Source organism: Taeniopygia guttata, chromosome 2 (genome assembly GCF_048771995.1).
Source record: "Taeniopygia guttata chromosome 2, bTaeGut7.mat, whole genome shotgun sequence".
Lineage (NCBI taxonomy): Eukaryota > Metazoa > Chordata > Aves > Passeriformes > Estrildidae > Taeniopygia > Taeniopygia guttata.
This window is the reverse complement of record NC_133026.1, coordinates 16,804,394-16,816,714: the sequence shown is the minus strand read 5'-3', so window position 1 is coordinate 16,816,714 and position 12,321 is coordinate 16,804,394. Positions and strand designations below refer to the sequence as shown.

The 12,321-nt window shown below is 42.5% G+C and overlaps 1 protein-coding gene across 1 annotated transcript in view; it reads left to right on the top strand.

The window, feature by feature from the left end:
• The window catches only part of APBB1IP (amyloid beta precursor protein binding family B member 1 interacting protein), a 65,596-nt gene extending 53,737 nt beyond the window's left edge, over positions 1-11,859 (top strand). Inside the window, exons 11-14 of the mRNA XM_030264465.4 lie at positions 2,674-2,772; positions 4,344-4,461; positions 8,293-8,390; positions 10,375-11,859. Coding sequence (XP_030120325.4) covers positions 2,674-2,772; positions 4,344-4,461; positions 8,293-8,390; positions 10,375-10,908 — 849 coding nt within the window. The 3' untranslated portion in view covers positions 10,909-11,859. The remainder of the gene's footprint in view (positions 1-2,673; positions 2,773-4,343; positions 4,462-8,292; positions 8,391-10,374) is intronic.
• The last annotated feature ends 462 nt before the right edge of the window (positions 11,860-12,321 follow it).

Here is a 12,321-nt window from a genome sequence, read left to right as displayed (position 1 = left end):
TAGATGTGATATTTAAAAATGGAGGGGAATAGTAGATGCAATGGACTTCTTGCCATGAAAAAGAAGGAAGGGAAAGCTCCCTTTTTTCCTTTTTTAAAGGTTTGGGTGCCATCTGCTGGGTTCACTAGGACCTTACACACTGGAGCAAAAATGCTAGTTGCTGGTTGAAAAGTGCCTGAAGAACTGAATTTACGGAGGGTTGCAGTGTCTTTGTTTGCACCTCCTGGTTCTTTTGTCTCCATTGATGATAACGTAACCCAGGTATATGGGATGAACTTTGTCACACGAAGTGCCTGCTTACGGTTCCCTTTTACAGGTACCATTCCATCTGAATTCTCTGATTTTCACTGTGTTTGGTCACCTAATGGAGAAATAATGGAATAAAATAAGGATTTTTGGGCATTGTGTCCTAGCCACCTCGTGTGCTAGCAGAGGCTACTCTGAGCAGCATTCAGGCTCTCTGAGGCTGTGGGAGACAAGGACAGATGGTGGAAGCTGGAGCAGACTGTTTGTCCAGGGGCCTGGTTACTGCCTCGGTTTGATACGTGGCAGAGGTGTAGAAAAACAAGATACAGCCCTGTACATTGAGCTGTGTGAAGGGTGATGTGTAGGTGTACCAGGTGGGTGAGGTCCATGAGGTGGGCATGGCCCCTGCTCTGCAGTTAAGGCACGTGGTGACAGTGAGCTGGCATCTCTGGGCTTGCAGTGTGAGCTCTCCTTTGCCCTCAGCCTGGGAGTGCCCCAAAGCAAGGTGATGGAATAAGGCAGCCATGGGCACTTCCAGAGGTGGAAGCAGACCCAGTGTATTCATTGTCCAGGGGAGGTGGCCAGCTGTGTATTTGCAGAAAGACTGAGACCTGTGTGAGCAGGTGAGTGCAAACATGCAGGGACTTGTAACATGGGTACACACAGCCTTGGGATGCATCTGTCCCTGTGAGACCTCTGAAAGGTAATATCCCTTTGTTTTTCTCTTCCTCACAGTCATCTCCATGGTATGTTCCCTCTCACTCCATAATTTGATGATACAGGGCTTTAGCAGTGGCTTATGCAGTCCTATCCTCTCATCCATCCTGTGCTACTCATTCTCTCCCCAAGCCACAGTGTTCTTTATTCCCTCACCCTATGTGAGGGCATGCTGTGGACTGCTGGGTTTAAAAACATATAAACCAAAACTACAGCATAATGAAATGGGTTATATTTAACCCAGACCAGTTCCATTTTTGTTTTTTTTTGTTTTTTTAAATCAGAATGTGTGCTCCTGAGCTGCTGGGTCAGCACAAGCAAGGGAAGCCTGGTGTCTGCAGTGCTGAGCTGGGAGCAAGGGGCATATGGCTGAGGAGCAAGTCCATTGTGTTTGGCTCTGCTTTGGGTCACCCAGCTGTGGGCAGGTTTGGCCTCTGCAGCAGGACATCCCAGCCAGCAGCAGATACTTTTGAGGAGGTGGCACAAACATGAGCCAGAGGCTGGCAGTGCTCTATGCTGGGAGAGACCTTGCTGGGTTCCCCATGTGCAGCATTGCTCTGTTTTGGGAGCTTAATGGCACCTATAAACCTAGTGTCCTTGCTAGGTGGAGGTGTGCTTTGAATTTTTAACTGCACAGGCTGAAAAGAGAGTGAATCCTTGGAGCATATTTAGCTACTCTTTGTGCATTCACAGTATTTCACTAACTGTGCACTTATGATTTTTAAGACTATAGATAGAAATTAGCACATAGATAAGGGATAATGAAGTGGTTTTCCTTTTGGGTCCATTCTTTCCTTTGCATATCAAGAGATGGCAGTATGTTATTCCATCCAAGTTACTAAAGACTTACATCTTTCTCTGCTTTAGCAGGGAAACCAAATTCCTTCAGAGTCTTAGAGAGAATGTTCAGTCCTAGACAAGTAGGAAGTCTGGCATTTTGATGGTCTTTAAGTTGCAAAGATATGTCAACACATATCAATACTACCTTGATCAGTAAAGGAAAGAGATCCTGAATTTTGTCCAAAATAAGGAAAAAAAAAAGGTTTTAAAATTGTAGAGGTTTCTGGTACAAACAAATAACAAAGAATACTTCTGATGGTGCTGGATTTTGAATGATCCTCTATCCAGAACATATAACAGTTTTATATATAATTTTTGCAAAAACAGCAAGAGTAAATAAAAATAAAAATATATAAGAAGAAAGCTAGAATTGAGCCCAAAGAAAAGCAGTCAGTTAGGAGGAAAAATCTGTTTGAGCTGAAAGTTTATGCTTAAACAAATTTAACATAGTCTTTGAAAACTAATTATGTTCACTGTTCAGTCTAAGTGCCTCACGTATGACAAACCACAAAATGAGAAACAGACTTCCTTCTAGTGTTTGTACATTGAGTGTTAGACCTTGAACCAGAGCAATTATAGATTTCATTGAACTCTAGATCACTGTTACATTTCTGAAACCCTTGAATTCACATTACAATGATTTCAAGCAAAAGCAGCCAGTCACAACTGTTCATGTACTGTTCTGTTCATAACTGTACTGTTCATAATCAGCTTTTTTTTTTTTCCAAATCATCTTCATGTTGTGCTTGCACAGGGTCATTGTGTGGTTCCTTCAGACTTTCATATAGTGATTTAATTTCTGTGTTTGTTGTATTTTATAAATTAATAAAATATTAAGAAATAAATTATTAATAAATTAATATCTTTCAGCACCCCCAGATTCAAAAGGAGTCACAATATATCAAGTACTTGTGCTGTGATGATAAAGCAACCCTGCATCAGTGGGTAACAGGAATAAGAATTGCCAAGGTGAGATTAAAAGCAAATTTACTTTAATATATTTTCTGTAAAAGCAGGTCTTCCTGAGGTTGCTGACTGTCATCACCTCAACTGGAAATGCTGTGACAAGAATGGACATTTATGCTAATTTTACCACAGAAACAAAGATCAGAAGTGCATGATGAGGATGGATTTGCTGAATGTCCCTGTACCTTAGCTATTAGTATGTTTTTCTTATTAACACAGGAGTAGGTTCAGTAGCTATAAAACTCATGTACTCATAAAACTTACTGCACAATTATCTGGCTCAATAAAAATATGCTGTATCTAAAGTATGGAAGCTCTGGTCAGTCCAGTTGTGACATTTTTCAGACAGTCCTACCCAAATTGTCTGCCTCACTCTGTTCAAAAAGATCCTAATTGACAGCCCATTTTTCCTTGTACAAAACATTAGGGTAGATGGATTTATACGTAGCCTTGGTATTGGCTGTATTCTCCCATACAGACCTACTCCTCTTACCTGTTAGTTCGGGCTTTTTCCAGACAGCCCTGCTGCAGGGTGGCACATAGCAAAGGTGTGGGGTGTGTCTGGCTCTCTCTGGCCTTGGGACGGAGGTTCCCGGCGCTGTCCCGCGGTGGCCGCAGGGCAGACACCGAGCGGCCACCCCGAGTCTGTGCCCAGCCTGGTGCGGGTGGCGGGGATCGCTGCAGCGTGGGGAGCACAGCAGGGCACAGAGCACGGGGAAACTGAGGCACAGGAATGAGGGAAGTAATTGTCTGAGTCTCCAAATCTTTAATGGCAAATAGGGGCAGAACAAGTGACCCAATCTGAACCTGAAGAGGTGACTTTTAAGGGATGGGAGAACACGGGGAGGACACAGCCTTTGAGCAGTGGGAGGGCATTAGGGGAGGGGTGCAGGGTAAGGGCTCCCCAATAGGAGCCAACATGGGAAGGGAGCAAACCTCACAATCCAATTCTGCTTTGAGGAGGGGATGAGAGACAGAGAACTCTCCAGAACCAAAGGGCTGTGCTATCTTTGACAGACAGGGGTATGACATGGGAACAAGGGAGGTTTATAGGTGGATTGACATGTGGCTTGACAGACATTTTGGCAGGGGAAACTGTGGTAAACAACTCAGGACTGAACCATTAGGGAAGCCAAATGGGGTACAGAGACTGAACCATTACAAACTTATACCAAGGAATATTAAAGCATACTATAGAAGAACCAACTGTAAAATAACAGACTACCACAGTGGGTTGAGCATAAAATTATGTTGTTTCTTACACTGACATCGCTGTTTGCTCTAGAGCCTGGGATTCGGTGTCTCAAGTCTCCAGTTTGAAAATGTAATACTTGGGAAAAGATACTTAGAACAGTTGATTTTAAAGCCAGGTTAAAAGAAGTTTACAGAAACTGAAACAAACATGAAATGTAAGAATTACCTGGCCCTACACAGAAAAGACACACTACTTTTAGAAAGTAATGCACCTTTTAACAAAACTAGGTAGGAAGAAACAAGGTCAGAAAAGTTGTCCAAGAGCAAAATGAATGCTTGGCCTATGTCAACCTCACATTATTGTTTTGCTTCTTTTGCAGTATGGCAAGACGCTCTATGACAATTACAAATGTGCAGTGAAGAAAGCTGGCTTGTCCTCTCGATGGGCAAATCAAAAAGTGGTGGAGCCAGCTGCCCCTGCAGGATCCTCATCAGCAGGTACTGACACTGCCATGACAGCTGAAGTCACATTTATTGCCCCCTTCTATTATCATCAGTGTTGCATAGAGCCTTTGTTCAAAAAACTATCCCACGGATTCAGCAAGATGTCTTTTTATAGACAGGGCAGTGTAGCAGCAAAGCTCTCACTTTACAGTTAGAACTTGGAGAATACAAAGACAGCTCACTGAAGGTCAGTTTAAATCTACATAACTTAATAAGGCATTTTTCTGTTGGCATCTGAATCCTTTATCCTCCATCTGCATATTGCAGACTGATGGTCCATATCTCAAAACTTCCTGTTTGCCCCTCTCTACACTGGCTGTATTGGAGGGTTTTTTTTTTTTGCAATTAGTAAAAGGGGTGAGTGGGATATTCTGAGATTGATCATTATAGAAAGATTAGAAAAGATTAGAAATCATTATAGAAAGGGTGAGTCACTTTCTGTCCTAGCCTTTCACTCATTTGCATGGTAACAATGTGGGTGTTAGGACACAAGTAAGAAAGGATTGCATTATTTTCTTACCTTACTTTTCCAGTACCTCCATCATACTGCTGTTACTTATCTGATCATGGGACCAGTACAACAGTGCATGATGGTAACTGTAACTTGCATGACTATTTTTATTTTTCATGCTTAAGAAATGCTTAATTAGAAAGGGCATGCTGGCCAAGTACTCGCTATCATAAGGCAGGCAAAGTCGAAATTACTGTTGGAAGTTAATACTCTGACTTCTCATGTAGACAACTCAAATACCTTTCTAGGGCTTCAGTTCATCTTTTTTGAGTACATGGGAGATAGAAGGTGGTTTTCCTACTATTCCTTGGAGTCAAATCATGTCAATAAATACACATCTGGTGTGGGGAGACCCAGTAACAGACTGTTTTGAGATCAAGGAGGTTTCTCATGGGGGAAGGTGTTTTTAAGGGCTTGTTTTACTTCATTATCCTGCTCTGATTTTGTTAGCAATAAATTCACTTTATATCTCTAAGTTGTGCCTGTTTTGCCCTTGATGGTATTTGGTGAGTGATATCTCCCAGTATGTATCTGAACCCATGAATTGTTTGTTACATTTCTCTCTTCTGTCTAACTGCAGAGAGGAGTGAGCAAGCAGCTTCTTTTGTGGGTGCCTAGCATCTGAGCAGTGTCAACCCTTGACAGGAGGAATTTTACCTGAGTGAGGGTGGGTTTGGAACATTTGTGTTCAGGTGCTGACAGCAGTAGAGAGATGGCTGGCCAGGGGGGCTCCATGCTGGTGCTGCCATCTGTCCTGGATATGGGCAGGACTGAGGCCCTATAAAGGCTGTATATACATCTCTGTGACTTCAGCTCCTGACTAGAATCCAGGAACACTGCATGTGTTCAATTGAATATACTGCTAAGTTTAACTAATGGATTGCATTAAATAGTTAAGTAGGCTGGAAAGGTTTTAGTCATGTATACTGAGTCTATGGAATTACCTCTGAAGGAATATTAGTGTTGTAATTGAGGCAAGTCACTGTGATGCTGGGTATCTTACACTCGTCATAGCTGCCCTATATAGCCTGGGGCCTGACTATGCTAATAGAACTGCCTAACTGTGAGTTGTTGGTTTGTGTTTTGGAAAAGGAACAAAGGATGTTCACCTCTGCTTTCAGATGGCTCCATGCCTTTTGTATGGGCTGACTTCAGTATAGGCTAAAATCTGCTATAGATACAGTCCTGTGTGAGCTGGGCAGGGCCTGTACTCTGTTAACTTCAGTGGCAGCCAAGGAAGGCAGATGGAACTTTGGTTCTCACTTAACCATGTTTCTATTATTCCCTGGACACAGTGCTGTAACCAGCATTGTAGGTTCACATATACCCCACTCTGTAGTCTGTGGCTCTGAAGCATCCCAGGTGCACCTCAGTCAAAATATGTTGTTTCCCTCTCTGCCTTACTGTATGCTTTTGAACACACACACACACAAAAAAAAAAAAAAAAAAAAAAAAAAATCAATGTAAGTAGTGGTCCTGCACAAAATCATGATGTTTGAAAGATGGAAGATGTCACTTTATGCAGATGTTCCTTATCACTACAAAGATAAATATTTTGCATTTGGGTATGTATATTTTGCGTTATTTCGACTACCTTTTTTTTCCTTAAAACAAATACTAATTCACTATAAAATTTTGAAGAAATTAACTTGTAAAGAATACAATAGCATTTATATTAAAAATAAATTTTGAGAATAGAATGCTTGGGCTCCATACTATATTTCTGGGGGTTCACTAGCTGGCTGACAGGAGATGATGTAGCAAGTGTTGCTTTCAAGTCTTGCATAGTTTTTGAAATCTATTAACAGAAGAACAGATTAGTGTGTCCCACCCTTCTGTAACATCATTTTTGCCAAGTAGAACACCATACTTGTAGTAGATAGAGTGGATCTTTCTCTGCTCTCCTTCATTTAGTTAAATCTCAGTATGACTGAGGGCAGCAACATCTTTGAGCAGTGTGAAAACCAAACTCCTGCTCTGCTATGAAAAGCAGCCAAAGGGAAGTGAGACAGTAACTTGCTCCACTTTAGGGAGCATAACCTCTCTTGGCCACAGAACCCAGGGATTTACATTTCCTTTCACTGAGGAAGGAGAGCCACAAGATTGGTTTTATCTCTTTGTTGACTTCCATGTGAGTCCTTCAACTAACAGAAGATTGTAGTTTGAATGATCCAAATGGTACTTTGGATTAAATATACTGAACAACGTGCAGGCACAGGTATAAAACCTAAGGATGTTAGACCACCTTCTGTCATCCCTTGAAGCTTAAATAGCCTTAGTAAATTAGGCACACTGCAGAGTTTGTCTTCTTTGCCAGTCATGGGATTTGCAGGTATGGCAGTAAAAATACTTTATTCTATTTCTTATCATATTCCTGGAACCTCTTTGCTGATCAGTAAAGTATATGTCAAGATGAAAGGCATTGTTGTGCTTAGTTTACACTGTAGACAGCTAAGGGTTCACAAACATCTGAGAGCTGAATCTCAGAACTGTAAATTATAATAGAGCTAAGGCAGTCATTAAGGTTTGCAAATGTAAGTCTCTAGGCACCAAACACTGTCTACTACTTTGACACTTACAGCTTCCAAATGCTATGCTAAACTGAAGAGTATTTAATCCTCATCAGACTACATAGGGGCAGGGGATTTTTTTATAATTAAACTTGTAAATTTGTTCTTTGGTCTCACATTCACTTACTCCATTTGACAGTACTGGGTTATTTATGCATATCCCTTGCACAAGCAGAAATGGTGGGCAGATGTTTTGCAGAGCTTTAACTCAGCCAGCTTTCAGATCTGCACTAATCTGAGAATACAGTGAAATTCACAGATCTTTGTGATTCCAAATGGGGCAGATATTTCAGAGCTGGGGACATGTTTTAGCTCGTTTACTAAAGAAAGTGGATCAGCCCCTCTGTAGGATTTCAGACTTTCCACTCCAATGACTGATTGATATGAAACTATGGTGCTTTTAGTTTTTAGCCTAAATTAAACTAAGAAAAAAAAGCATAAAAACTGGGAATATAGTAATAGTGCATCACACTGCAAACTTCAAAATGCTGTTGGGAAACACAGGTATTTTAATGTAAGATACTTTGTTTATTTTCCTTAAGTAATGAACTGAATATGAAAAGTCACAAAATGAGCTTGAAGTAGAAAACAGATTTTACTGAGTTACTTATAAAAACCCTTTAATAAGTGTTTCCTTGTGGAAGTTGTAAAGAAATTTTTATTTCTTAGTTGGGTATTCCCTGATCTGGTTAATATCACAAAAACATAACAATCTCTTCCCTCTGGTTCCTCTCTTTGTCACAGGTACTGTTCAGTCAAATGGACAGATTCCCCAAAGTATTCATCATTCCAGTACAGAACTTCCAGACTCTCAGAAGAAAGTGGATACATCTGAGGCACAAGTGAGCAGTTACTACAGCTGAATGTCATCTATGAACAAGTTTTCCAAATTTTTCTTTCACCTACTGTCTTTCCTCTCAAAGTGGCAATGAAGATTTGGCTCCTAGAAAGGCGGCTGCCCCTCCTCATGCTTTGCACACGGCAAACAGTGTGTGTGCTGTGCAGAACCAGGAGCCTCCGATGGGAGGTGAAGGCACAGCCACCCACTGCTTCAGTTCTTCAGAACTAGCAGCCACGAGTTCATGTAGCAGGAATAGGAATGTTCCTGCTGGGATAGTCTCAAAGCGTGCTGCCAGAACCTTGGTACCATGTTCTGTCGCTGCCAAAAAAATTGTGTTTCTGCCTTAGAAACACAAGACATAGAGTAGTGTTTTCAGTAGGGAACACTGCACAGCTGAAGATGAGTGTGTAAAAAAGGAGAAACTGTGAAGAACTAAGGGAAAACCGTACATGTTTTCATTAGGCTTTAAATGCATTTCTTGTTAAGCTCCAAATTTCATATATTTGCACCAAATCTTGCTATAAAAGTATCAAAGCATACAGTAAGAGAACCTCAAGAACATCATACAGAAAAAAAGGTATGCATTTGTTTGCAGTTCACCATTCAATCTCTTCATCATGTATGAAGTGCACAGGACAAATGAAATTAAATTACTAGGATTTTCCTGTCACCAGCATTATGTGTTCTACACTTCTTGTTTCTGTCTTTGAGTTCCTCCTGTTTCTCTCTTCTGAACCTTACTTCCTCTGGACCAGATCACATTCTGAGAACTCAGCCACTGGTTCCCTCCTCCTGTGTCTCATTTACTTCTATGTTTATAGGCAAGGAGTGAGGAAGAAGAGGCGTACATGTTATAATTAGCTCATGGTAGAATTAATGCTGCTGCAGGGATGCAGAGCACTTTTCTCTAGAAACAGCAATCAGGAGGAACTAGAGATCTCCATGCAGCCACTGGGCTTCCATCTCATTGCAATTATGGACATGGTGGGATAGCTCCTGTGACTGGAATGTTGTCATGAAGGGCCATGGGCTGTTTAGGAGAGACAGACCAGGAAGGTGCAGTGGTGGAGTTGCCCTCGATGTGAGGCAACACTTGGAGAGTGCCGAGCTCTGCCCTGGTGAGGATAAAAGGACGGACTAGTAAGGGTGACACCACTGTGGGTGTTTGCTACAGGCCACCTGATCAGAAGCAGGGAATGGATGAGGCTTCTACAGGCAGCTGGGAGTAGCCCCACAGTCACAGGCCCTGGTTCTTGGGGAGCTTTAACTACTCTGACATCTGCTGGAGAAGCAAAACAGCAAAGCACAGGCAGTGCAGGAGGTTTCTGGAAAGCACTGATGACAACTTCTGCCACAGGTAGTGAAGGATCCCACAAGGAATGCTGGGCTGCCCGACCCTATACTAACGAACAGGGAAGGCCTTGTTGGACATGTGATGGTTGGGGCAGCGTGGCTGCAGTGACCACAAGACTGTAGAGTTCAGTATTGAAGGAAAAGGTAACAGGACAGAGAGCAAGATTTCAAACAGGGACTCCAGGAGAGCTAATTTTAGCATCTTTCGGGAACTTCCTGGAAGAATCCCATGGGAGAAGACCCTGAAGGGAAGAGGGGTCCAAGAGAGGTGGTCAGTGTTCAAGGATCATTTCTTCCAGGCTCAAGGACAATGAATCCCAAAGATACTTCCTTGATGTTAGTCTTACTAACTGCAATTATTAAAAATTTTAAAAGCACTCATCTTCTGTGGACAACATTCAAAGAAGAACTATGAAACCTGTCAACAGAGAGGTTTCCACTGTGAAACCTCTATGGGTAGCTCCAGAAAGAAAACAAAATACTCTTTTCATGTTTCAGGTGAAATATACTCTACCTGATTTCCCTGTCTACTACACTCATGTATTTTCACATCTTCTTATGTTCTTAGGCAGTGGCTTTAGTTTACACTTTTACTGACTGTATCTGTCCTTTTATTTTTTTTCTTATTAAAGGCTGCAAGAAATAATGCCAGTGCACCTGGCCTGGCACAACCATTGCTGAAGCCACAGAAAGTCCAGAGTAAGAGGACCTCACTGCAGCCTCCTCCACCACCTGAAAGGCGTTCATCTGTTATTTCTGCTTCACCAGTTCTACCCTCCAAAGTGAAGCGAGACAGTGGCATTTTCCTGACAGATCCAGAGAACTTTCCAGCACCACCACCTTCACTGAAGATTGATTTTCCTCCACCACCCCCACCCGATTTCTGTGAACCACCTCCTGATTTTGTGCCTCCACCACCACCGGTCTCCAGCAGCAGTAATGGAGATGTGCCATTACCCCCTCCACCTCCACCTGTCTCCAGTCAGCCGCCACCCCCTCCAGTGAAGAAACCTGTGCCACTTCCTCCAAAAAGGCTGGAAAACACAGGCCAAGGTGGAGAGCCACAGTCAGCGGGGCTACCTCTGATTGCAGGGGGAAGCAAGCAAGCAGATTTCATGTCTGACCTAATGAAAGCTCTTGAGAAGAAAAGGGGTAACACCTCCTGAACTCTGGGAGTGGGTAGACTTTAAGACATAGCTGGCTTTGTGAAGCATCACAGAAGGTCATGCTGGATCAGGCTTCTCCAGGAGGCATTCTCCTTTCAGAGTTCCTCTTGGTGGGTCTCAAGAATGTGGGGCACCCTTTGTCCCCCAGTTTGTCCCTGCAACCTGCTCCTTTGCCCCTGCACCCCACCATCCCCTGCTCTTAACTCCCATTCCAGCACAAAGGTAAGAATTAGCTGTAGAGTCTTGCTTGCCTCCACAAGAACAGCCTGAGTTGGTGGAGCAGCACTCTGGAGCAAGCCATTTCAGAAGGTGAAATGCATCTAATCTGGCTGCTTTTAGTGAATTGGAGTTAAAGAAAAAATACAATGTCCTCATACAAATTTTGAGAAGTGGGAAGGAAGATCCTTTTTTACAGAATTGCCCTTAAAAATTCTTTATCAGAAAACTTTTAACTATGGGGGGTTTTCTTCCAATACAAAGATGATTTTAATTTTATTTTAAATAGTCTGCCTTAAAAATTAAAATCTCAGCTAGATTATTGTGAGATGCAAGTTAGGGCCAGGACCATTTTCAGACAGTGTCACCCCAAATGTTATAAACTCCTGTTTCTATATGCAACTCAGTTGTACCTGTCACCATTCACAGCTGAAGCTTTGAAATCTCATTTAATTGGTTACCTTAGACAAAGAAAAAAAATTTATTTTGAAATCATATATGCTTCCATGGTAAGCAGGAATTTTTTTTCTCTTGGTTAACATTTGTCTTCAAACTGTACCTAGAAATGATGTCTCATTAAAGATTTTGTAATTATCTTGTATCTGATAGGAATGTCTCCTCCTACATTTTTTTTCATTTGTTCTTCCCATTTAATTCTCCTCTATTAATTTAGGAAGCATTCATTATTAGCTCTTAAATAAAAATATAACAAAAATAAAAATAGCTTCTATTTTATATCTGCACAAAGTGTCACAGTTAATGAACAGCCATTTTACTGGCAATTGGAACTTCAACTATTTTAAAGAATTTTTCCCCATACCTCCTAGACTTGGTTTTTATTTATTCTGGTCCACGGGGTTTGTAATTTTCTCTTCTTCCCCCCACGCATTCCCCCTCCCCCCGCGGTCCCTTGTCCCGACCCTGCGTTCCCTTATCACTACCCCTCACCACGCAGTCCGGTCCCTGCCCCACCCCGCCTTTCCCATTGCCGCTCCTGCCTCCCCGGGGTCTCCGGGATTTCCCTGCCCCTGCTTCCCGCCCTGTTCCCATTGGCCGTGGCTCAGGTTCCCCCCCTGCCCCTGGCACGGGGTATAACCGACCCTCGGGTCAGTGCCCCAGTGTCTCGGGAACACGCTCCCACAATGAACACGTGTCTGCACCCGAGTCCTGTGCTGCCATTTCGTCTGTTCGCGCACT